This window comes from Esox lucius, chromosome 13 (assembly GCF_011004845.1).
Source record: "Esox lucius isolate fEsoLuc1 chromosome 13, fEsoLuc1.pri, whole genome shotgun sequence".
Taxonomy (NCBI): domain Eukaryota; kingdom Metazoa; phylum Chordata; class Actinopteri; order Esociformes; family Esocidae; genus Esox; species Esox lucius.
This window is the reverse complement of record NC_047581.1, coordinates 9,925,541-9,953,059: the sequence shown is the minus strand read 5'-3', so window position 1 is coordinate 9,953,059 and position 27,519 is coordinate 9,925,541. Positions and strand designations below refer to the sequence as shown.

Here is a 27,519-nt window from a genome sequence, read left to right as displayed (position 1 = left end):
AATCAATAATTATTTACTATCAATAAGTGTACAATGAGTAAAATAAATCTAAAAGGACACTCATCAAAAAGGACAAGAAGCAGAGTGCAAAACATAATAAATTAAAATAGGGAACAATCACTGTATGTCAATAAAGGCATTGAAGTAAAAAAAAAAAAAAAAAAAAAAAAAACCTTGTCATAACCACTCAGGCAAGCAACGGTGGAGAGACTCAGTGGAAATGGTCAAACATGAATTACGTCAACATGGCACTAATTACAGTATGTACAGAAGTGTTCTGCAAGAAACATTGTTTGAATGGAGGAATTCTCATTTATATCAATAAGAAATTGTAAAATATTAAGAAAACCATATCAAAAAGCATTACTCATGTGCCTTGTATTTCATATCTAGTGACAACAGAGGGGAGTTCTGCACTTTAACGTCTGACAGATTGGTATCTCAATTTGAAACTGAAAATAAAACACTAGGATTTCAACCTTTTTTGGGCATTTCATAAGTCACTGTTAGAACAGAATTTCATCCACCCATTGCTTACTTTCTAGACACCTTCCCAACAAATAATTAATCTCAATAAATAAACATCAGAAGAATATTATTGATGATGAACATAAGCATTTTAATTTCTCTGATAGAAAATGAAACATAAGACATTCAAAAGCAGACAGGAAATGATAGCGTAAAGTCATTGCATATAAGTAAAGGGACTTGGTACATGTATACAAACACCGATAACATGACAAGAACACCACATTGGTCGATGGAATTGAATAAACACTCTTTGATTTCGCCATCGCTAGCTAAAGCTAAAGCTCACCTTGTCATGTCCACTAAACATGAAAGGAAAAATAAATCAAACTTGACCACCAACTCCAACGTTAAGCAGTAGTGTCCTGGAGCATCAACTTGGGAAACTTTAAACAAATCAGCAATGCAGGTGAATGGTAACTAAGGCAACAAGAACACCAAGTATATTCATTTAATATTTACAAAAGACACAACTGGGTTTTTTCTATTGTGCTCATTATAAACTGCCCAGTGAATGTACTACATAGTGAATACGTTTGCAGTCTGGTGTTCCAGGTGCGTTGGTGCCCTTGCCAATTCCAAAGCATTAATTTTCAAGCCATTTAAAGGGTTGGCTCTAGCACAGAAACCAAAGCTGGCAACCAAGCTAAAATGCTGGCAACATACGTTTAAATGGAACAGTTATGGAAGGGAATATGAAAAACGTGTTGGGAGTCTCAACTGGTCTTTCAGTAGTGGATAATAAGGGTGAAAATATTATTGGTGAAATCTTGAAGATGAAAATCCAAGCAAAGGAAAGGAAAAACTAACGCATACAAACCATTTTACTGGATGAAATGATGATTAGGTTTCTGTAATATATGACACCTGTCCTGGTGAAAAGAAAATAACCAAAAAATATTTTACGCCAGCGTACACCTCAAACAGCTCATTCCTCACTGGCTCCAAATATCTCCTCAGTCTTTCACCTTCTCCTTTTTCCCTGTCTCAGAGTCATTGATCTGGACAGTTTCTCCATCCTGGGCCAAAGTCTCGCTCTTTCCCCCGGCATTAGACACTACCTCAGCTGCACCTGCCTCATCGGAGCTGGGGGCTGCCTTCAGTGACTAAGAGCTGCAGTCGTCCTGCGAAGGTGGAAGACTCTGGACGTCTGAAGCGCTCTCACTCTCCTTGGGAACCGATGCAGGGACAGAGACCTGGTCCATATCCAGGGCCGTTGGTGTGTCTGCGTCTGCAGGTTGGGTCGGGGCTGCGTCTGCAGGGGGGGTCGGGGCTTCGTCTGCAGGGGGGGTCGGGGCTGCGTCTGCAGGGGGGGTCGGGGCTGCGTCTGCAGGGGGGGTCGGGGCTGCGTCTGCAGGGGGGGTCGGGGCTGCGTCTGCAGACTCTTGGGGCTCTGTGCCCATGGATCTTGGTTTGGGTGTGGGCATTTCCTGTGCTTGGGCCACCTCCTGCCGCGTTAAGGGTGAAGACACGTCCTCTGAACTCGACGGATTGGTTTCTTCTTGGGTTCGAGGTTCCCGAGGTACCTGGCTCGAGGTGGACACCTGTGCTACGGTCTCCGGTGGAACTTCAGAGGCTTCCGCGAGAGACTCGCTGTCCTCTTGCTGCACGGCATCCTCTAACTGCTGGATGGCACTCTGAATGGCCGATGCGGCGCTCTCCGGGTCCTGCCATGAGCTCTCCGTCGCTGGAGACTTTTTGACGCTCTCAGCCTCCTGGTGGACATCCTCCAAGATTTTGGCCTGCACCTCCGGGGCACTACTGGAGACAACAGCTGGCTCTCCCTCTTTGAGGACCGCGCCGTTGGAGAGGGCTGGGGTGGAGTTGTTCGCCGGCTGGACGGGGGGTAAAGGGGCTTTCCTCTTTACTTTCGGACTAGTTCCGTTGGCATTGACCGGTTCCTGGTGGACACTGTCAGGGGATGACTGGGCGCTGGCGGCCTGGTCCTCAACCTCCTCCTCTGGGATGCCGCCCACGCTGGGCACCTCCAAGCAGGACTCGTTGACCTGGACCGGGGTGCCGTCCACCTGGATCATGGAAACCACCTGCTTCAGCCTGCGCCTCCTCTGGGCCGTCTCGTCCCCGTCGGCAGCCTTCTCCCCCTGTGCCTGTCCGGACCCATATTCCTCGGCCCAGTCGATGGTAGAGCTGTCCCCTAGCAGGTGCAGGTTGGGGTCGCTGTTGGTCATCACGATGCTGTCCCTGTACAGGTTGTGTCTCCTCTGGACTGCGGCCTCCTTCACAGCTACACAGGGGAAAAATCACACCGGTGTGATCGTACGCTTCAGGGACCACTCTAGGGTTAACATATCTCCCTTATCACAACATTACATTAATGAGGTACTCTGGGCCCCAAATACACAAAGTCAATGAGTCAAGATCCCCATAAAGCCTAGCGGGAAAATGTGGTACTGGTTCTTTACGCATTTCACTGTTCATTTATCCCATATGGAATTTAAGGATTGCTTCAAACAGGCCCTGTGTTTTGTGCAGTCTTACTCTGGCTAGGCGTTTTGATAACTGTAAATCTTGTCAGGTCAAGGTGATGTTTGTAAAGTATTTGCTTATTTAACATCTTAAAAAAAAATCCTTGCTTATATTTAGCCAGTATTGATAAAAGTCAAATTGTTCTATAGATATTTAAACAATTATGAAAATGGCGAGGTGGTGTCAACCTACACGAAACACACTGCTTTATTTGACGTCTAAAAATTCACTATGGAACAAATGAACAGTGCATCAACAACGGTTTTATGGGGATTATGATATACATTTTCACTCTATGTAGCCCATTTTCCATGCACTATAAGGCCTTTCGAGACCAAAAAAAGGATAGGTCTGCGTCCAAAATGGCTGCCCATTCTCTGAATTTCCCATAGCAACACACCAGTAAGGGGTCATGATGCCTTGATGGACACGGCCACAGTTTCTGCTCTGAGACTCACCCATCATAATGTCCTTCATCACGGAGAGGAGCACCACCTCCTCAAAGATGTTCTCCACCAGGATAAACCGAGAGAAATCTTCAAAGATCAGTTCCTGGAAGCGAGGCAGCTCCTGCACACGGCAGGTGGCAAAAGTATGAAAACTGAGAATCCACTCAAGAGAGGTATAATATATGCCAATGGCATGAGCGATGAGAATGTCTATAGACCTGCAATGCCAGTTTCACATACAACTTATGAATTCAGCGGGTGAGTAAAAACTCTGCCGGCTATGCCCACCAGACTTACAGAGGCAACTGAGGGAGTGAGCTGTTTTAACATGTAAGGGATGAATATCTGAAGAAGAGCCTCTCTGAAGAACCTCTTCCGGACTGTGCTGCTGTCATAGTCAAATTTCTGAGGAAGGAGAAGAGGAACAAATGACAGGAGGTATGATTATTCCTGAACCAAAATCCACAGATTTTATGAGCACACCAGCTAAACCATTTTTGGGAAACTGGTTCGGCTGAATGGATTGGACCCATGTTACAGGGGAACCGGACCAGTCTGCTTTACCTTGAGGACTCTGTCCTGGCACCGCTGGATGGTATTACAAAGTCCCTCGGACCCTTGGCCTTCCAGACTTTGGTGGAGGATCTGCTCAAAGGTGTATACTGCATTGTCCATTTGCTGCATACACAGAAACATGTGTTTAGAATAGAGGCTCACTTAATCATAAGAAACATGGCCAAGTGAAATCCAGCAGGCTTTAGCGAAGTCCTGCAGCTTTATAAGCAACCCCAGCATCATGACACACAGCTCTTCTCTATATATCACTACCGTGCTGAATAGTATTCTTTAAACAATATCTTAAAACAAATGGAATATCATGGAGATATAATAGCAAGAGATACTTGCTAAATTTTCAAAAGCCTAGCACATCTCCACCACAAGGTGGCACTCTCACAGTTATTTTGAACCTGAAGTGGGAGGTCTTACTGCAGGTCTTACAAGCTGAATACTATCCAAAACAACCTCCTCACCCCCCTTCCTCATTCTAAATAAAGCATGCTCCAACCTCATATGGGGAAGATTTCCACAGATTCTTGGATGTCAAGTAACATTTGAAAAAACCTTGTGACCCCAGTCTGAGAAGCCAGATCTCCAGCAGCTTTAGGCCACTGCAACAGACTGAGACTCAGTGGCAGACGAACAGGGTGGCGAGTACTCGACTTCACAATCGCTTTCCCTAAACCTACAGCCTGTCAACAGGGAGCCGCCAGCCAATGACTGCCAACTATGGACCTCGCCACTCGCTGACCAGAATGTGCATGGGAACCAACCACAACGAGCTGCACATAGTTCAGGGGATCTCAGGCAAAACAGAACAAACACCTGCTACAGTGTGGGTCTATCAGCGCTCACACACTAGCCAGGATGTCAAATGGAGACATTTAATCAGTCTTTTTGAAATACGTGGAGCTTTATCAAATTCCCACAAACCATATTGTTTGGTGAAAAACTCCCACTTATAAGCAGAAGCAGGTTGTGACATGCCCCACTCCCCGCCCCCCAATACACTAGGAACAGATTTACATTTGGATAATCTTTCCAAAGTGGCATATAACCGACACTTTGAACGGCAGTAGAAGCTTCTTGCTCAGTCGGTGCCGGTTACAAACATCGTACCTCTCTCATGAGGATCTGGGCCCTCTGGACAAACACTGAGGGACTGGAGACGTCGAACCTCTGCTGCAGGCCGTCCAGGCTGAGGACCTCCACCTTCTCATAGCAGCTCTGCATCTTCACCGGGTGGAACGCCAACATGGAGATCTTCTCCATGTGCTGCAGATGGAGGGAGGTAGACGTGTGAGGCTGGGTTGACGGAAAACCCCCCGGACCACGGAGACACACCTCACTCCAATCACACGTCAGTACCCTATGCTCGTTTCCACTTCGACAGACCACTAAGGAGAACGCGCATCTGACAATTCGTCATACATTCAGCAGCGGAGCCCCGACCCTAAACCCTGAGAAACGCAGACAGGATCTCACCTCCCCCACTTTGTCCTTGTCGCCGTCGTTCACTGTGTTTTTGCTCATGTCCACCAGCTCTCTGAAGAAGACGTCCCGGACCTCGGTGAAACCTCGGCTGGTGGGATCCATCAGGGCCTCCAGGATGGAGCTGATGTACGGCTGAATACTCACCTTGAGGAGCTTCTCGGCCTTGGGCAGCACAGCCGCTGAGGACATGGAGAGACAGGTTTAACGCAGCAGACTGGGTCACGGTACTTCAAATGGGCAGAGGTTAACAAAAACAAACTTTTCTCAAGACAGGATTTGACCGAAAGTAATCCAGCTTTGCCATGTCCAGTACCTCAATGACCCTCCGTCACATTTGCCTTTGTGAACTAAAGCCAGCCATGTCGGTTGTTTGTGCTGCCTTTCCTTCAGCACAGACTCTGCTGAAGGGTGTTGATCCGAACTAGATCCCACTCTGTTTCAGGCGACCCGGGTACTGGACCATACGCGTCTCACCTTTGATTTTGTTGGTGACGTGCTCCTTGGAGGTGATGATCTGGTCCATGTCTGTGCGTATCGAGGCCTCCAGCGGGGGTCGTCCGGCCTCACAACTCTCCACCACCGCCTCATACTGGGCCTGGGCCTGACGGACCACCAGACTATACACCGCATCGCAGATCTACACAGAGTGGTGGGGGGGCAAGAAGTTGGGATATTTGCATCTTTAATTGAAAATGTATTTTTTTCCCACCAATGTGGGCTTTTTACCTTTATTGTAACAGTATGCCAAGAACAACTTCTAATAACAGCAAAAACCTGGGGGCAATTAGGGTTAACTGTCTTGCTAGAGGACAGAATGGGGAGGGGGGGGGCTTCTGGATTGAACCAGTGACTTGCCCAACCACTGTGCTACCCTGGTCAGTTGGCTGAGCTATAACTTACCAGCATCCAATTTCTCTGTCTCTCCTGCATTTTGCCCTTCAGTCGTGGGGTGATGAGTTCCCTGATCTCCGGCAGAAGCGTCTCCATCACCAGGTTGGCCAGAATCTGAAGGGAAAGTAGAGGTCAGATGATGACAACATTTCACCACAAGCACTTCGCGATGCAACACATATTGCGAAATAACCCAAACAGAAAACTAGAGGGAACAAAACCTTAGCTCACCAACACTTCCAGAATTAAACCAATTAAACCACAGTGTTACTTGTTCATTTTCAGAACACAGGGCCACTTTGGTAAAGACGACATCAGTGAGACGCACATTTTCGATCCCGTTCAGTTTCTGGACTCACAGGCGGGCATGTCCAACTCACAGTACACTAAGGTCCACCCGCTTTAGGTGTGGTCGGAATTCTACACCCCAAACTTCTAAACCTCTGACATCACAACTGGTTTTTCTAGCTTGATAGCTATATTGTTAATTGATATCTAAGGCTATGTTCCATTGTATGTCTTGTGCTTTGAAGTTAATAGCCTGGAGTTAGGCCGCATCGGGGACAAGTCAGCAGTCTGAGATGACATTACACTGAGGGGGCTAGTCGGCGCCCAGTCGAGAACGCCACCGGAGTTACTCTGTTCCATCCACCAAGCTACATTTCAACTTGACAGTTGTGATAGAGCGACGAGAGCTGGGCTAATCTCTACTTGTCCTGTAGGCGCTGTCACTACAGGCCATGGTGAATGACTACCTCCATCTGTTTACTGTTGTAATGCCAGTCAAGCAGAGCAGCAGCAGTCATTGGTCCTACCACAAAGGTTAATTGTTCCAGGTGCTGCAAGACGGCCCGCTGAAATGTAGAAACGGGATAAAAACACTATCAAATTGGCAGTACTGACAGAGAATAGCGCTTCTCTGTTCTCTCTTGTGATGCACCACAGTGTTTTGGACAGATGTCAAATGTCTGACACACTGCTGTTGGTCAATAAGCTCTGTCTGTCCGCTGGGTCTAAGAGAGGTCAAACTTTTCGGCCAACTCTGTGCCCCAAGCTCTTGGTCTGACCTCTGTCTCTATCCACCTCCTAGTGTAGTGATCAGTCTTTGAGACGATAGTGTAACAATGATGGGTCTGAGACATTGGCCCAAGGCACGGACACAAGACAGGCATTCAGCGCTACAGGGTTTTTATAGTTTAGTTTTTTTTTAATCAGTTTGTTTGTTTCAAATTCAGTATAGTTTCAGCTTCCAAGCTGTTTTAGTTCGTATTTTTCAGATGTATTTATATTGTATTTTTTAAAACACCGTGTGCACAATTAGGCAAATCATATTTCTCAAGATATATTTTATTATGTCAATCCAAAATATAATTGAACCTTAAACCTGAATGTTAAACAAAGGAAACATTCGTTTTGAGCTTTCTCAGGGGAATATATAAGAATGCAGAATTATTAGGCAACTAATGAAAAATATAATTCCTCCCAACTCACGTGTTTATTCTCAATTTAAGTTAGTGTAACAAATAAGTAACACAAAATGACAATTAAACATTTTGTCCTTTCTAAAATATTCAGTGACCAATATAACCACCCTTCTTTTAAATAACTGCCATGAGCCTTCCATCCATGGAGTGTGTCAGTTTCTTGATCTGTTCACCATCCATTTTTGCTGAATCAGCAACCACAGCCTTCCAAATGCTGTTCAAAGAGGTGTATTGTCTTCCCTGACTGTAAATCTCACGTTTGAGAAGGGCCCACAAATTCTCAATAGATTTTAAATCAGGAGAGGAAAGGGGCCAGGTCATTATTCAGGCATCTTTGTAGCCCTTGCTGGCTCGCCAACAGTGGAGTACCTGGATGCACGTGATGGAGCATTGTCCTGCATGAAGAACATGGCCTTCTTGAATGCTGAAGACTTCTTCCTGTACCACTGCTTGAAGAAAGTATCTTCCAGAAACTGGCAGTAGGTATGGGAGTTGAGTTTCAGTCCATCTTCAACCCGAAAAGGTCATCCTTAATGATAGCAGCCCATACCAGTACCTTTCCTCCACCTGGCTGGAGTCTGACTGAAGTGGTGCTGTGTCCATTAGTGATCCAGCCACGGGCCCATTCATCTGGTCCATGAAGAGTCACTCATTTCATCTGTCCATAAAACCTTTGAAAAATCTGTCTTCAGGTATTTCTTTGCCCAATCTATACAGTTCATATCAAATCTTATTCATTGGTGGTCTTCTTTCAGCCTTCTTGACTTTGGCCATGTCTCTGAGCACTTGACACCTTGAACTTCTGGACACTCCAGGTAGGTTGCAGTTCTGGAATATGGTGGCCCTGGAGGATAATGGGCTCCTGGTAGCTTCACCTTTAATTATTCTCAAGTCTTTTGCAGTTAATATGCATCTTTCCTTCTCCATGTGTTTTTTGCACCCCAGTTGACTATTGCAACAAAACCTTTGATTGTCCGGTGGTCACAATAGTTTAGCTATTTCAAGAGAGTCTGAAAAGCATGCATCGGTCTGAAAAGCGTTTTACGGGCACGCGCGCGCACACAATGCTTTGTCACCAGGGCCGGAGGCAATACTGACATCACCAGCCCCCAGCTGGACTACCCTAGTGTCCTAAACGGCGCCCTTATTCCTTCATAGACTCATATTGGCTCTGTTAAAACAACGCCCCACCAGGTTAGAGGGCAACGTTGTGGACACTGAGCACTATTGACTCACACTTCCTGTTCTAGCTTTGGTTTCAGGAAATGAAAGTAAGTAGGTCACAAATACAAATACAACAGCTAATACTGATTAGCATCTGTTGAATGTCTCACTGTCCTTAAGAAGACCTCTTGGGCCTGGTCCGAAGTACACATGTAGGGTGTTGTTTGGGAAGAAACCTGTCAGGGCCATGTAGGGTGTTGTTTGGGAAGAAACCTGTCAGGGCCATGCTTACCTGTGGGGGGGTACCACACATCATCTCCCAGGTGCCGTAGTGCCCGTGGGCTTGGCGGTACAGCCGCACTGCGTCCGTGAAGGCCGGCGTCTGCACCTTGTCCTCCTCCGACAAACCTATGGGCGGGGGGAGCATGGCGCATCGTCGTTAGTTCTACATAGCGTGGTGAAGGTCTTTTGACACGTTTACACATTGTAGCTTGAAGTTTGGTGATAATTCATCACCGCTTCTAGCCCAGTTAAACTGACGGACCACTGTGCTCGCAGTACATCTGTGACACGACATTGCGACATAACATGGTCAAGCTAGTTCCAGCGGGCTCATCTACACTGAGATTGTGAATTAAGGTCTGTAATATGTTCTAAAAGTAATACTTTGTGTTGAAACTTGCACAGAAAGAGGACTAAAGTTCACTTCCAAATAAGGACAGTACGGACAGTGGGACTCCTCCGTAGCGAACCGGGTCATTCTGACGTCATGGAGTGGCTAGGTATATTTATTACGGGTTTACCATGGCAACCTGGGGAGATTCCACTGTAACCATTTTTAGAGAAGTAAAAATGTATAGGGTTCCGTTAAAAAAAAAAAAAGGCCCACTGGTCTCCATGGCAAGGTTTGTTTTGATCATTAAGTCATAGTTCACTGGCTGAAGCTTATTTAGACTGATATCCGGTTAATATAATTGACTTCTCTAATGTACACAAACACAAAGTTGATCTAAGGCTAAGCTCTGTTTAAAGAGTCAAGTGTCTAAAAGCATTCCCAGGGAAGTATTTGCCACGGTCTCCCGCAGTGTTTGGAATCAGGAATCAGACACCATCCAAAACAGCAGTACCAAAGGAGAGTCAGCCTCGAAACAGAACAATCCTGTGAAATCCTGTGTTCTAATAAAAACGGGGAATTCAGAAAGGAATGGAGTGTGCTGTGCTGTGTGTGTTGCGTGCATTTAAGCCATGACAAAGACAGGATGTGTGTGCGTCCAAGATCAGGATGGTGGGAGTTTGGAGGGCTTTGTAAGAGAAAGAAGCATTGGACTGTGATACATTTTATTTGGTGGGGGAAGGGTAGTAGTGTAGTTGTACAACACATAGCTAAAGAGGACCTCCCACTCCAAAAGAGTTGTGTGTGTGTGTGTGTGTGTGTGTGTGTGTGTATCATTTATATGGTTAAGGCAAAATAGTGGGGTGAGATTCATGTTGATACGCCTCAGCAACACCTTATTAAAGTTTCTGTGTGTAGAGCCATGAACCATTATTCTGCACGGCACACAGGAACCATATGGGCCCACTGACTTCCCAGGTCCTCACGCTGTATCACAGCTGGGGCACAGCTATAGGGGGGGGGGGGTTCTTTCATATCTTCGTCAGCCATCTTTGGTGCAGACTCAATGTGTACAGGTTTGTCGAGTGGGCTCTTACTCAGCCAAAAATAAAGTCATTAAGTATTTATTCACCGATTGAGTCCATGAACACCTGTGAAGGGTGTTTAGCTGAGGAAATTAATTGCTGCCACATCCAAGCTAATGACCCTGTAGTCTAAAGACAGATACTGTGCAGAAAACATGTAGACATCAGCAATAAGATGAAATGTACCGTGTTGCCCCTGTATAGTCTATATGGTGCCAGTGTCCCACTATATAGTAACCTAGTCTATATACAGACCTAGTCTATAGTGTCAGTGTCCCCCTATATAGTGACCTAGTCTATAGTGTCAGTGTCCCCCTATATAGTGACCTAGTCTATAGTGTCAGTGGAGCCTGTATGTAGTGACCAAGTTTATATAGCGCCAATGTCCCCTTGTATAGTGACCTAGTCTATATACTGGTCTAGTCTATATAGTGTCAACATCCCCCTATAGTGACCTATTCTATATAGTTTGTGCGCTTGTATGTAGTGGCCTAGTCTATATACTGACCTAGTCTATATAGTGTCATTGTGCTTGTATGTAGTGGCCTAGTCTATATAGTGTCATTGTCCCTCTATGTACTGACCTAGTTTATATAGGGTCAGTGTGCTTGTATGTAGTGGCCTAGTCTATATAGTGTCATTGTCCCTCTATATACTGACCTAGTTTATATAGGGTCAGTGTCCCCCTATATACTGGCCTAGTCTACAGTGGGGAGAACAAGTATTTGATACACAGCCGATTTTGCATGTTTTCCCACTTACAAAGCATGTAGAAGTCCGTCATTTTTATCATAGGTAAACTGAGTAACGGAATCTAAAACAAAAATCCAGAAAATCACATTGTATGAGTAATTAATTTGCATTTTATTGCATGACATAAGTATTTGATACATCAGCAGAACTTAATATTTGGTACAGAAACCTTTGTTTGCAATTAGAGATTATACGTTTCCTGTAGTTCTTGACCAGGTTTGCACACACTGCAGCAGGGATTTTGGTCCACTCCTCCATACAGACCTTCTCCAGATCCTTCAGGTTTCGGGGCTGTCGCTGGGCAATACAGACTTTCAGCTCCCTCCAAAGATTTTCTATTGGGTTCAGGTCTGGAGACTGGCTAGGCCACTCCAGGACCTTGAGATGCTTCTTACGGAGCCACTCCTTAGTTGCCCTGGCTGTGTGTTTCGGGTCGTTGTCATGCTGGAAGACCCAGTCACGACCCATCTTCAATGCTCTTACTGAGGGAAGGAGGTTGTTGGCCAAGATCTCACGATACATGGCCTCATCCATCCTCCCCTCAATACGGTGCAGTCGTCCTGTCCCCTTTGCAGAAAAGCATCCCCAAAGAATGATGTTTCCACCTCCATGCTTCACGGTTGGGATGGTGTTCTTTGGGTTGTACTCATCCTTCTTCCTCCAAACACGGCGAGTGGAGTTTAGACCAAAAAGCTCTATTTATGTCTCATCAGACCACATGACCTTCTCCCATTCCTCCTCTGGATCATCCAGATGGTCATTGGCAAACTTCAGACGGGCCTGGACATGCGCTGGCTTGAGCAGGGGGACCTTGTGTGCTCTGCAGGATTTTAATCCATGACGGCATAGTGTGTTACTAATGGTTTTCTTTGAGATTGTGGTCCCAGCTCTCTTCAGGTCATTGACCAGGTCCTGCCGTGTAGTTCTGGGCTGATTCCTCACCTTTCCTCATGATCATTGATTCCCCACGAGGTGAGATCTTGCATGGAGCCCCAGACCAAGGGAGATTGACCGTCATCTTGAACTTCTTCCATTTTCTAATAATTGCGCCAACAGTTGTTGCCTTCTCACCAAGCTGCTTGCTTATAGTCCTGTAGCCCATCCTAGCCTTGTGCAGGTCTACAATTTTATCCCTGATTTTAGTCCTTACACAGCTCTCTGGTCTTTGCCATTGTGGAGAGGTTGGAGTCTGTTTGATTGAGTGTGTGGACAGGTGTCTTTTATACAGGTAACGAGTTCAAACAAGTGCAGTTAATACATGTAATGAGTGGAGAACAGGAGGGCTTCTTAAAGAAAAAGTAACAGGTCTGTGAGAGCCGGAATTCTTATTGGTTGGTAGGTGATCAAATACTTATGTCATGCAATAAAATGGTAATTCATTATTAAAAATCATACAATGTGATTTACTGGACTTTTTTTTTTTTTTTAGATTCTGTCTCTCACAGTTGAAGTGTACCTATGATAAAAATGACAGACCTCTACATGCTTTGTAAGTAGGAAAACCTGCAGAATCGGCAGTGTATCAAATACTTGTTCTCCCCACTACCTGATAGATGTTTAACAGGGCATTTGTTCTGGATGTCAATAGGAATTAAACTCCAGACATGTTGGCACCCTTCATGAAATTCAGCAAAAGTGAATAAATGAAAACAATGAGTCTTATTTTGTTGCATGCAGAAGTGGTCCAAGATCCTTCCAAAATTGTATGCCAACCTTGTCAGACTTTATAGGAAGAGGTTCAGGGCTGTTATCCTTTCCAGGGGAGGCTTCAAGAAGTATTGATTGTAGGTGTGCCAATACATTTGAAAGCAATGTTTTGAAGAAAGTTGTAAAGAAAATATTTTGTGGTTGAGAAATGATTGTGTTGTAATGAAAGTAACCCAAAGTATGTTTGAACCCAAAATAGTTCTTATTGTTTGTGTAGCTTATTCATTTTGCATTCACTTTCACTCAATTTCATGAAGGATGCCAATACATCTTGAGCTGACTGTCAATGGGTTTGTCATTTCTGTCATGTTACATAATGTATTTTTACCATTAAGCACTATTGTTTTTTAAATTATATTTCCTCTGGACACATTCTACATCTTGAAATGTAGCTGCAAATAATTTATATTCAAACTCAATGCAATGAGTTTTAGCTAGAGGCATCAGGCTAAATAAACAGGGAGATGGGCTTTGCTCTATGGGCGGTTTTGGCTCTGAGAAGGCTTACTTAGGGAGTACAATGTGTGTTTTGGAGCGTGAGCTTGACCCACTGATATGACAGAAAGCGCTGTGCTCTATGTCCTCTAGAGCTCTGGCTGCCAGTGTCGAAATCTCTCACTGAGGGGGGATATTTTTTTTCCAGAATAGTAACAAAGTTGTGTCGCTGTAGAATCCAAAGAACGATGGCTTCACTGTGCCCTTTTAAACATTCCATTACCAGGTTTTCTATTGAGTGAGAGGTTGTTCTCTTTATCTTTCATCTATACAAGGGGTCTACTGTAGCCCTGGGGTTTGGCCTTCCTTCATGCTCTCTTAACGTGGAATGCAGAACCTCATGCTTTCAGTTTGGCTAAACTGCTGATCTTGCTTGTTTCATCGCACAATGAAACATTTCTACACTAACAGGCGTCCACAAAGACTTTTAGCATTGTTTAACATGACTACAGAGCAGTTTTAGATTATGGAATTACTGCATAATGGGGAAACATTTAAGTGTTGGCTGACCCCGAGACAGAATGTCAAATGGCACTCTGTGCACATCTTTTTGATGGGGCTGTTCATGTGAACCACGCTACTCCTCTTCATAGCATTACACGCTCCCTGATGTCTCTCAGCAAAACAGCTGTAAGACAGGGTTGAGGGGTAACAGAGCAGAGAATGCCATGTGCTCATTCGGTTCAACTCCGGTTATGCGCGAACAGTCCAGGTTTGGACAACAGCCAGCTATGTGGTCTACGAACAAACCTGGTTTCAGATAAAATATGAAAATGAAGATACTTAACATTTCTGCATATCATAACATCATATTCTGTGCGCCTGACTTCCTGGACAAATGGAATAGCAAAGCCCGGCACTTTAGGCAGTCTATATTTTTAAAGCTTTCAAATAATTTAGCAGGAAACAGTATTTGAAATCAGGTGTGGTCACAGCTGCTCCATAATACCAGAGTAGTTGTAACTTCAAACAGGGAGAGGGATGAGCTGGGGGGGGGGGGGGGGGGCAAAGCCTGTGGAACATTGGGATGACATCTAAACCCAGCCAAACCAGGCATTCCAAACCGACCACCACCAACACCACGACCTCCTGCTCGCCCAACACAGGCTACATGCCCTCTTCTCACCAGCCCCACCGTGTCATTACGCTTCTCAAGAAATACCCCCTCCACAGATATTTGGGATCACATGCAAGCTTATTACATTCGCTATCCTTCGTGGGAAATGTGTTGATGAGAGTTTTGAAATCAGTTGTTAGGCCACCCATGTTAGCACTAGAGGCGGTGACTGTGTTGGCAGACACTCAAGTATAGAGAGTATATACATAGGTCTATGGTTTTGGCATGACTTCATCGAGGCATCAATTTCCTCTATAGTATAATTAGCCGCCACAGCACTTAAAGGAGATTTCACTTGTTTTTCAACCTGATGTTAGGTGGTTCCCCACATTGAAAGAAGTCTGTGGGCAGAAACTGTAGGACGTGATTCCCTTTTCTTTAAACAGCCATTACAAACATAATTCTGTACAAAAATCTAAATAAATCAGGGCGTGAGTGTGTTCCATTTAGTGGAGGGGCGATTTAAGAATTTCCTGGCCAAAATGATCCCAATTCTCAATTTTCCTGAATAAAGTGGCCATTTCGCGGTAGACTAAGAGACCGTGTCGGTCAGCCCAATAACAATTCTCCATTACATAACTTTTGTTTTTGAGCATTTAATAAGCCATTACAATAAAAAATTATGTTTATTGCATTAATACAGGAACATGTAAATCTCTAAATGTATATAGCTGCCCGCTAGCACAGCCATTCAGCTTCATTGAGAATACATTGCAGAAGACATGTAGTGGAGTAGTATGTGAGATGAGATGTGCGCTCCAGTTGTAAAATAAAACCATCAGTCAGGGAAAATTCAGCCACTGGCAGAGCTTCTTCTTGTCACTCGTGAGGATTATCCTGATTGGTACTGACATCGCCTATCGTCCCCACCCTTGTTCCATTCCTCCCCTTTCTCATAGGAAATCAACTCCATATATGGTGTGATGTTACTTAAAAGCAAATTCGTCCATTGTGAAATAAACATGCAGTTCACTCATTGTGTTTGCAAGCAGCGGCTACAATTAGTTGAAGTTTGTAATGGCTGTTAAATGAACAAATAACCATGGAATATACCTTTTACCCAATCCCCATAAACACAGCAGAGACAAACAGTCTGACAGAGGTTGCACCTGCCTGCCAGTCTCAACAGACAGCTTTGTTCTCATCCCGGTCAAGCTTTTATACATCATATACATTATGTTTGCTCTATCACCACATTGCAGGCTATCCCTTTTGCCACATGACTGTTAAACAGTGACAGTACAAAATAATCACTGCTACATAAGCTATAAACGGAGTAAGAGGCCATCTGTGGGAAGCCAATATCTCCAGCATTTGGAAGAAACCAATGTTGATGTGAATAAGCTAGGCACCTTGCCTAACGGATCATTAAGCGGTAAAGCTAAATGATTATAACCGCAAGGCAAATTCATGTGGATTCAACCTGTCGTTATGAATGAGAGTCTAGTACATAAACTACCCCACCTAGTATACATGACAAGTGTGCTCTTGCCGACATGAATTACTCAACAGGTGTCTCACTGCAATGACGCCTGCTAAGACCTGGGAACCAAATACCTCAGCGGTGTCTTTCACATCGCAGTTAAGATCTGCGGGAGGGGCGGTCAGAAGACACGCGCGTACGTATGGTGCGCGCTCCGCTGCCGCCACCTTAATCCCAGGATCTCTGCTGGTGGTCGGGGAGGTTCCGGCGGGCTTCACTCACCGTCGTTGGTGTGTCTCACGCAGTCCTGAAAGACGGCGAACCACTTCTGCTGTTCCTTCAGCGTCGCCACGCAGAAGTAGTAGTGCCGGGCGTACGGGTGCCACAGAATCACAGGGAACTGGGTGGCGCATTTGAGGATTGGAGATTGGCCCACTTTAGCCTTTACACCTGAAACACACGCACACACAATCAGTACGCAGCCCTGCATGATTTTGAAATCACTCTGAAAACAATTTAGTACAGTCAAACCCCTGACTTTGCTATGTGCAAAGAGTTGGCACACTTTGAGCCCAAAGCTGAAATTGCAAACTCTCACAGCTTTGAGCTCTTCATAACACCAAACAAACACAGAGCTGTTTATGGTGCTTAAATGAGAGGCCTTCCCGTTTAAAGGATTTCACTGCAATCGGGAGGTGCGCAATTTTGATTTCCCCCCCCTCCCCCGGCCCTTTCCTGGGTTTTGGTTGTGACATGTCCTCACCGGGCAGGCTGTTGTTGAGGAGCTCCCAGTACTGGTCCATCGAGCTCAGCACTTTGTAACCGGCACAGTTGATGGTTCCTTTGGGCTGCAGGCCTCTCTCGTGAGACTGGCAATGAACACAATGAGGAGCGAAGTGAGAACAGCACTAACATGGTACACATCTACAAAGTTTGAGGCATTTTAGAAGCTAATTCATTCTTTCTTGTACAAAATACACACAACAAGCTAGTTAAAGTTCCATTAAATGGTGTGTGTGGGTGTGTGTTTTGGTCCTACTATACAGTGGATATAAAAAGTCTACACACCCCAGGGAAAATGCCAGGTTTTTGTGATGTAAAAGAATAAGACAAAGATAAATCATGTCAGAACTTTTTCCACTTTTAATGTGACCTATTTTGAGAATAAAGAAAAGGCTATTTTTGGGTGGAGGACTTGATTTACGGGTAGAAGTTCCAGTTGAGGTTCGGAGCCCTCTCAGACAGTGCTACCTTAGGCCTGGCAAACTTTGTTGAAGAAATAAAAAGGGGTGGGTTTGGTCCATTTAATTCCATTTATTTATGAATTACAAAATATCTCCCCAAGGTCTCATCATTTGGAGTAATGGCCTTACATGACTAGGGGTACAGGTTATGTTGATAAGAAGGATAAACTTAATGTGTGTGAGGGCATGTAAAGATGCGTTTTTGTGGATTCACATAGGGAATTTGAATTATATTCTACCGTTTTGTTGTCATAATAGTTGATGTTGTAGGTGTCAGGAACAAAGAAGAAACGGTTCCTCCATTTCTTGTTCTCCTCCAGAAACTGAAAAATAGCTCCAGAGAAGATGGACCTATTCTCCAGAGGGACCTGAGTAGGACCGACAACAGTAGTCAGTATAAACCCATAATATCATGACTGAAAAGACATCACGAATAGACCAACTAATCTCAACTGTATTTCAACAGACCAAAAGAAACATATTGCATTTTTTTTATGTAAATAGTAGTTGACTGTTTTTTTTTTTTATGTCAACGGTAATTTCCTTGAATTTCGAAAACTACAGAAAGCCAAGAAGCGGCCCAAAAGGTTAGAAGGTCAGTGGCTTTTGAGGTTGTTTAGAAACACCGAAAGCTACATGACGTGTGATTCTTCTGTCGGTAAGGGAGCCCTGAGCGGTACACAAGAATCAGTAACAGTGCTCTTTAGTTTAACCAATCACACGCCCACAGCTCAACATCCCATTCAGCATTGTTCCCTTCAGGAAAACAGTCGGCATTTCTCACAAACCCTTACTGACTCACCGTAGACAATTAAATGAGTGTCTCCACCTTGGCACCCTATTCCCTTTGAAGTGCACTAGTTCACTACAACGGTATCCATAGGGATTCATGGGGTTGGGCAGCTAGAGACATGTTACCTCCAAACAGCTTCCAGGCAGTTAGTATTGTGAGTGCTGCTGTAGTACTGGGCTGAATGGAACCGTGTACAAAGACGTGCCAATGTAACAGAGCCACTAAAAGAGGGAACAAACCACCACAGCGTGCTAATAAAGACTAGTACTATGTATGAGGCCTGAGTGGGCCGCCGGGACAACTCGACCTGAAGTCAACTCTACTGGTGGCTCCAGCTAATTTCTCCCTGTTAGTGGCTTCAGGGCTCGGAGGGCAGATGAAGTCACCACCCCACGGCCCCTGGTGAGTCACCGAGCTGCTAAACAGATATGGAGCCAAACAAGGAGCGCAGGCCTTCCCCACCTTCCCGTGTGAACTCTGAAGCTGCAGACCAACACGGGCCCACCTCACGCTGCATTTCTAAGGAGTCCCCTGAACACGGTAGGGTTCTCAGTCGAGGAGAATTTCAGTCGTCACAAGAACTTTATTGTTCAGAATGACGCGTGTTATTGGTGCACATGACAAATAAAATACTTTGAGCTAACGGGAGCGTGTGTGTGTGATATCAGTCCTGTGCTTCTTTGAGAACAGCATCGGTTTGAGACCGTGCGAGGCAAGCTTCTTCGGGTTTTACAAACCATGGGACGTATTGTTCCGAATCTCAGCACTTGGAAAAACTGCAAATACTGTTTAAGTGGGGGGGGGGGGGGGGGGGGGCAGATGAGGCGTTACCTTGCGGTGTAGAAGCTGTGGCTGGGGCCCCCCGCCTCCCTCAATGTCAAAGCGGACCTTGTTGAAGAGCGCAACTGCATACTGCTGTTCATACAGACGGCCAAACTCTCCGATCACCTCGCCTGTTCGGGCTGCAGGGGAGAAGGAAGGGGGAGGTCAGGCACTACAGATCACACATCGTACGTCAAGCCCCTTCCCAATACAGTCAGGAGTTTGTTTCACCCATCAGACAATGCTAACTTAAGGACATATCACCTACGTCAATAGTACGGTTAATGTGCCGTGAAATCATGCGTCGTGTGATTAGGTCGCTGGTTACACTGCTCCATTACAGATGCTGCATCTGCAATTTGAGCTGTCATTTAATTTGATGTTCTAGTCCATGCAGGAATTTTCTTGAACACCCGGAAATGCTAACTCTGTGTGTGTGTGTGTGTGTGTAGGGCTGAAACAACATTTTGCCAATCCATTAATTGATTAAATGCAATTGTTTTATTGAAATAAAAACAAACATTGTGTATTTCCTAATCTTAAACAATGACCCATTCAAAACAACAGTATGTTTAAACAGTTACATTTATTGTTTTAGAATTAATTCAGCATTGCACAGTGTGCGTAAAAACCTGTAAAACAGAGACAACAACGAAATCAGGAACAGTAAAACATGAGAATCTTACAGCAGGCAGCTTTAACTGACAACTTCACTATTAAAATAAATGGATTGACAGAGAAAAATGCATCCACATTCTTGCAGATCAACTGTGCGTTCAAGATGACTCAACACACCTCACGTCATGAAGCCAAACTAAAACGAACCCTGAAAAACCAACAATGGCACACTTGTTTTAGATTAACCTATCACGCTGAGCCCTTTTCAACCTCTGTTGTCATGGCGCCAATGTGTTGTCTTAGGTGTGCATGCGAGAGTGTCACGGTAGTTCAGTGTTGCAAGGTTTCCCCCCCACATAAACTGCAGTAGACTTGAGTGGTAAACATGCAAACGTCCAGCCTCTTTTAAATATCTGGTCTTTCCACCTCCATTTTTTGAAATGTTCTTTAATGTGTCCCACATATATCGAACCAACTGATATTGAAAAATATTTAGCAACAAATGTAATTATCAAATACAACATTTCCTAGTAATTACAATTCACATTTCCAGTTACTGAAGTATTATTTACTTGCTGTAGAAAAGTAGCTCAAATTAAGTGACAGCATCTGTACCTCAATTCCTATTAGATGCTTTTTTTTTTTAAACAAAACAACTAATGTTTCCGGGTTGAAAGTCAAACACAGGCTTTGAAGAATGTACAGCATCTGACAATGTCTTTTGTGCTGTTATCACAATGTCCACAGGCAATGTTTGCATTGCACAGTTAGCCTTCAGTTCTCACCAACCCCTTCACTACGCAGTAATGGGGTTGGCATGGTAACAAACCACCACCATGAACCTGAAATTGAAAAGGATGGACTTCTAAGCTACATCCTGGACTTTCCCTAACAAACTATTTTAGTTTTTTCTTGGTCCCTGTGACTCCTCATTGGGACTGTCTCTCTGGTTAATCGGTATTTCTACAGTATGGTCAGCCTATCTGGGAATGGAGGGAATAAAGAAATAATTCATTTGTTGACTTTATTTTTTTTTCATGGCTCTTTATTCTGAGTGTGCAGCTGTAAATGTAGCGTATCAAGGAATGGTCTGCTGGCAGTGTAGAGCGACACTTAGTCAAAGTCCTGAATAACGCCACATTACCTAAAGAATACACTTTTCAACAGATTCACAGACCCAGACAGAGACAGGATGGCTGCTGCTAAGCTGGAATGGGCCAGAAGGACCTGTCTGTCTATGGCCAAACAACCTGGGTTTTACCGGCTCTTAACATTGTTATCGTAACCTAAAACTACATTAGAAGTCCAAACACTTATGACAAAGCCCTGTTTTAAGGTTTGGAACCCATCATATCTCAACCGTTTGTTTCTCATTTCACAATAATAAGGCACGTCCTCATTCCCCATGTCCATGCCGGTTTCGTTTCACCCTCCGCAGGGGGAAAACTGCCACACGTTGCACGGTCCGCGGAGACATTCCCTTCTCTCCGTTCGAGGACTGATGTGACAGCGGGAAAAGGACATGTGCAGACGAGACCGTTGCAGAAAGGAGAGGGCAAACACGGGTCAACCGTGAACCGAATCATATCAACAACTGAATAGGTTCTTCCGCCTTGCTGAGGCCCTCGCCAAACTGGTCATTAGTCCTGCAGAGCCCAACGGCACCATGTCCACCGCATTAAGTCACCGCCTGAACCGTGAACCAGATGAACGCACCAACTTACTGGAACACTAATCTCCCTGCGTTGACAAATGTGACGCAGACGCTATAAAGGTGCACATAGACTGGTCCACGGCAGTGTGGCCGCACTGCTCAGTACCTCATCCTATTCCGCTATTCCAAGACCGACCGTTCAAGACCCCTCAGGACTGAGCTGAGGTTTAAAGCAGCTCAATGTTATTTCCAGAAATACACCCCTTTGCGCATGTTAGATACTTCGGTAAAGATGAGCACAACAGAGGCCGAATAGGCTAGCTCTTAATGACTGAAAAACTGCAGGACTCCTATGAGAAATGTGTTGGTGTTTGACAGCTGTAATTACAGTCGGGGCAGAGGTCGGGTTTTTTAGGGCTCTGATCCCATCTGTTCTGCATTGCGGTTGTGAAATGTTTCTTTTGCTGGGACTGGGAGAAAGGCGGTTCGGGTTGAAAATATTGAGAAATAGATCAGATTTTCTTTCTGAAGACTGACGGTGCAGTTTAATTAGGGGCTCAAGTAAAGGCATTAGTCAGGAGGGAGTATGGCCTGGGGGCGGGGGGGGGCGACTGGACTTTATGAACTGTGTTAAGCAGACTGGCAGAACCGTATCATCAACCCTGGATTATGTGGAATCGCTCAGCCGCACAGCAAAGTCCACCTTGTGCCACTCCCTCTCGCAGCCTCTCAAACACAGGCCTTTGTATAGGATTACTGAAGTGAGGTGCTGACAGGCTGTACCATAGTGGAACGGAGAATTAAGTCAAAACAACTGTTGATATCTTCCTCCTCCCCCTGAACCCGCCTCTCTCTGTGCCCGTCCCACTGCCCCTCAGACCAGCGGGCCTAAGAAAAGGCTTGAGGAACTGCGGGAAGGTCGGGCGACAGCTAGGGCAGACATTTGCAGGTCGTATCGTCGTTTGAGCAGTGAGTCATAAATAATCTTAAACAAATATCCTGAGTGACTGAGGAGCGGCTGTTTTTGAAACCGCCCGGTCGCCCTTGAAGAAACACGCAACTCATCGGTCTCCCCCAGATTCTGAACTTAGATCAAAAATAAAATGGCTAGGTGACGGTGGGTGAATTTGGTTCAGTGGACAAATTCGTGTCAAGTCAATAGGTCTTGGCTAATAAGCCCTCGTCACTCAATGAGCATTGAACAGGCAGCAGTGTTTATTTTGGGGCGGAAATAAGATGACAAAACGTTTCGGGAATGTCCTGCCCTTGCTTTGGCCGGCCTGGCTAGCGGCTAACAGACTAGGAAGGAAGTCTCCATGTAATGTAGGCATTAACAAGCCAACTCAGTCTGGAGAGCAGAGAAAGTTCAGTGTCTTTATTGTAACGCTGATGATGGAACAAAACCCAGAAACCAGTTCAATGGTTGTCAATCTATTGACATGCTCAAACCTTTCCCATTCTGGACGTAACAGAATTTGTTCCCATGCTGGTGGTAGGGAGAAGCTGTGAGCATAAACCACAAGATTAAACAGCGTGTTAGTGTTTGTGACTTGATTGACTCACTGTGACTTAGTTTCATGGGATCAGGGCGGGTCAGTAACACTTAAACACACACACAATATTAGAATAGCAATCATGATTCAATTACAGAGCGCCGGCCTTTATAATCCCATGTTGAATATGTTTGAAAAAGGCTACAGCGATTGAAGTCACAAGGCCACTGGGAGAATACCATGTATGGAATTAGAAGACAACACTGCCAAGACTCACAATGAGTGGTGAGCGGTGACACACTGGTCTTGTTCACTGACTGTCCTATGACACACTCAGATGTTTTCAAGTGAGGCATAGTCACATGGTGCCAGGACTAAAAGACCATAGGAGCAAAGAAAACCATTCATCTCAGCCTGTTATTCCAGCGTGTGGGAACCGCAGTGGCAGATGATCCAGGCCGTGTTCAGCAGTTCAGTCCATCGCTTCGGTCTTCTTTACTTGAAGGAGATTCCCTTTGACCTCTATTTGGTCAAGGAACAAACTACCAGTATAAACATCAGAGAACTTTCTTGACAAAAGAGCGAAACTCTTGACAATGTGTCTGTTAATCCAGTTCCCAAAACTACAGCCAAATCAAAACTGGAAAATCAACTTTACAATATCTTGTTGGGACAACTAAGCTGTATACTCTTTTCTTACTGGTATGCATCCTAAATAGTCCCCTATTCTCTTTATAGTGCACTACTTAAAACCATGGCCCATAACAGGCGTGCAGGAAATTAGGGGCCATTGAAGTTGCAATTGATACTATATTCCACAATAACCAACGCAGTGTCCTTGAAGTCTGAAGCCCGAGAAATGTAATGTGTTGGGGAAGCGTGTGCGGGTTCTCTCTCTGTGGAGCGAGGATGAGTGCAGGTCTTTCCATCGTACAGAACCGTGGGCGGCTAAAAGACTGTCTCTGGCTGTCAGTGGCAGGGGATGGGGGGGGGGGGGGGGGGACGAGAACTATCCAGCACAGATGGAAGGTGTCAACGAGTGGAAGAACCGGATGAGCTGAGGGAAATAAGCCAGATCCTAAACCAGTATCTTAACTCCTGAAGTTCTGTACCCCCGATTCCCACGTAGTATCGCGGCTAAAAACAGCACACAATGCGGAGAAGTAGACAGCATAGTGAAACTGACTCCCAATTGTCTACAGTAGTGATTGAATTACAGCACCACTTCAGTTGACCTCTTATGCCTCCTAACTTGGTTAGTCACTTTACAGTGAAATTCTAGCGTCAGTGTTACAGTACATATCAGGCCAGGGGCGGTTAACCATTATGGCCCAACGTTCACTCCAGGTTTACGAAATTCAAAGGAGGGCCCGCATAATTTTTTCCCCCCCACTGTCTTTTTGTGGCCCAGGAAAGGGCATTTATAGGTCAGGTCCATGGGCTGTAGTTAAACATTAGAAGCATTGCAGCAGTGGAATGTAAGTCTGCGTGTTACTGTTATCTTCCACATATTCCGTACTTGGTATATACACTAGAACAAAGTACATTTAGAACTGATCCCATTACCACGGCCCTAACATTTACATATCATTGAGTAATGATGACAGTAAAGACACCCTTGGATCTCCCAGAGTGCTTTGAGGATATACTGGATTAACCAGAGGCCTGTGACTAACCATTTCCATTAGTAATACTGTTCAGGTCAAATGTCTAGGTCAAACTCTGCGTTCTAAACGTTTCAGCTCAGTGTTCTAGAAGGTTCAGCTCTACCCCTCTGTACAGAAAGAGTGAGGGGGGATACATAATTACTTAGACCATTTTACACCTTCACAAAGACACCTGTCAAAGAAACACTTTACTTCCCCTTCCATCTATCTTGATGACCTACAAAAAAAAGAGAAAGAGTCGGGGGGGGGGGGGGGGGGCTGCTCTGTCATTAGTTATGTTTATGTGCAACTAGCTGACGTGTCATGTTGTTCATTTGCTGTGTTCTCACGTCTCAGCCTGGTCTAATTGTGTTGGGGGCCTCGGCGGTGCTGAGTCTGGGTAATATCATGGTATGCTGGGTACCATCCTGACTCAATGTCTCAATGGCTGTTTCACCAATGCCTGTTTCACCAATGCCGTTACTACCCCCTTTTTAGTGCACTTCTTTTGACGACCTGCTCCATAGAGATCCACTCCTTTCACATCCTTTTTAGCAACAGAAGTAGTGAACTATGAGGAAAAGAGTGCTTTTATGGAACACAGATGAAATCTTTACAGTCTTACATCAAATTGACTACTCAGTCCCTCATTGAATAACATGTTGAACGTTGTATTTAAAAAGCTTAATAGCTTACCGTGGGGATATTTTAAATTCATGCAAAGAAACCGCTAGAGTCCAACTCTTTCTACACAAACACGATCCAACTGCACAGCTTTAGAAAACATTCCAACAGGACAGTCCCATAGAGACTGATTTATGAATTTAGACAGACCCGACTCTGCTCCAAGAGAAAATGACATAGAAGTGTTTACAAAGGCAAGGCAATTATTCTGACCAATCAGCTCTGCTGGGATAAATATCTGATTTAGTGAATTCAGATGAGATTGATCAAGAGGGAGGAATAAATATCTGAATTGGGCTGCCTTTTTAAATACAGCCTAACAGGATTAAACTAAACCATCTCACGTCAGAGGGAGGAGTGTGTGTGTCTCTGTTACAAGCCAATGAGTGTTTCTTATACCTGTACTTTCAAACAAACCCCTCTTGTCAAAAGGAGGGTGTGAGAGTGTAAGTAAACGTGTTCGGAAGAGAGCACCCCGCCCTTCTGGGCCCTGCCTGGCCACACAAACCCACCCTGTTAGGAGACCACTGGTCCCCACAGAGAAACCCCACAACTCACCCTGTCCCTCTGCCAAACGGTAAACATCCCCGGCTAGGATTTCCTGTTATTTCAATTTCCAGCACACAGCGACTGAGATTCACAAGGCCCTAAAACTGAAGTGTGTGGGTATGGGACCCCTATAGATTAATGTATAGTATCTACTTATTTAGCCTACGCTTAAGTCCGTAGTCACTTCTGAGGACATATCCTTGTTCGCGCCACGGGCAGAAACAGAATGTCAACTGCAGGGAAATATAGGTGAACAATGCTGCAACCCTATCCTGTTCAATCTGAAGACAATGACCTCACGCAAAAGGTTACTGGAAGAGGACAACAGTTCTGACATTCATCCTTGGAACACAGCCCCTCTGTGGAGGGATTCTTAGGCTGTTATCAGTAATCAAGGCAACTCTCGAAAACATTAAACAGAGATGGAGCAGGAGATTAGCATGGCGGATCCTTAATCATGGAAAAGACAAAGCTATCTGATGATTCAATCAGTATTTAAACTGTAAAAAGGAACTGACACTTTGATTAGGGCTTCTTCCGGAACATATAGGTCTTTGATTTCATGGGAGTTTGTCGCTGTCTCTCTATTTCCAGCCCTCTCTGGCACAATGGCACACTATTGAAATAAATATAAGCTTCAGGTTTGGGTGTGTGAATGTAACGATGAACGCAGACACGTCCTGGTATGGAGTGAAAACATTCCAGGGCGTCTTCAGACTGTCAACAATCAGTACTTTAAAAAACGATGTGGTATTCTGCTCTCTGTCCAAGCTCATTACAGCCCAAGGCCCAGAATTCTCGAGTTTTCCAGCCACAGGAACACACTTTTCTTGCATTCCTGGAATTCCACATCTGACGTGTCTCAGAATTGGCCGTCCAAGACGTTAAAAGCATGACTCTCTCTCAAAAAAAAACACATACTTTAGGAAAAACTTTGTTCCTTCGAATTTACGTGAGTGTTTGTTTTATATAGTTCAACATTCATATTGATTTGAGTGCACCCAGGGGCTTCAAAAACTAGCTATATGGCAATAAAAAAAAAACTGCTGTGGATTAAGAGTCAGGACACCTCTAACGGCAGACAGTGATACTGAATGTCAGTGTTAGGAGGGTGCTTCCATTCTCCCTCATGTAGACGACCACACCCTCACCTCCCTAAATAAAGTGTTGTTATTCCTCTGTAATCAAGGCACATCCTTTCAGCTGCCTTTGGACAAGTTCCTACAGGCTAACTAATGTAACTCCTGGGATTATACCGACTGCAGCAAAGAAGTCTGATAATACGGAGATAAAACCCAGTCCTTACGCACAGCATGGCTATATCCCACACACCTGTATGACCATCCATTACTATCAACCTAAATAAAATGTACTGACGTAGAAGAATCAGTGGTTTTCACATGTTCACCTGACCGATATTCTTTTTCCCGAATATATTAAACAATTCCAGCTAGTCTACACTCCTAATCATTTGGATGCACACGGGCTCGCGCATTAGTGGGTAAAAGCAAACGTTAACAAAATCCCAACCCACTCACCTGTAATGATCTCCCGCTTGCCCTCATCCAGGTGGCTCGAAATCACGTCCCCCATAGCGAAAATAAAACTTAATCCAGAGACAATTCTCCCGTTCGTATCAGAGTCAAATATTATACCACGAAAGAAACGATGTATAACGTGAGTGCCCCCTTCTCACTCCACCAAAACCACCAACATAACGTGATGAGAGAGATTCGAAGACTGCGAGCAGTAGTGAAAGAAGCGAGGG

At 44.8% G+C, this 27,519-nt stretch overlaps 1 protein-coding gene across 2 annotated transcripts; it reads right to left on the bottom strand.

The window, feature by feature from the left end:
- Nucleotides 1-47: 47 nt before the first annotated feature.
- On the bottom strand, nt 48-27,492 carry niban2b (niban apoptosis regulator 2b). Of its 2 annotated transcripts, none has more exons than XM_020052806.3 (15): nt 27,290-27,492; nt 19,117-19,247; nt 17,732-17,860; nt 17,012-17,117; nt 16,531-16,698; nt 9,348-9,463; nt 6,417-6,521; nt 5,991-6,153; nt 5,508-5,695; nt 5,142-5,297; nt 4,029-4,142; nt 3,762-3,869; nt 3,474-3,585; nt 1,884-2,773; nt 48-1,757 (listed from the first exon to the last, which is right to left on the bottom strand). In XM_020052806.3, the coding sequence occupies exons 1-15, from the start codon at nt 27,342-27,344 to the stop codon at nt 1,635-1,637; spliced, it is 2,664 nt and encodes an 887-aa protein (XP_019908365.1). In that variant the 5' UTR covers nt 27,345-27,492; the 3' UTR covers nt 48-1,634. The 2 variants fall into 2 exon arrangements, with proteins under 2 accessions (XP_019908365.1, XP_034152178.1); XM_034296287.1 differs by lacking the exon at nt 27,290-27,492 and adding an exon at nt 25,215-25,314.
- Between the last annotated feature and the right edge of the window lie 27 nt (nt 27,493-27,519).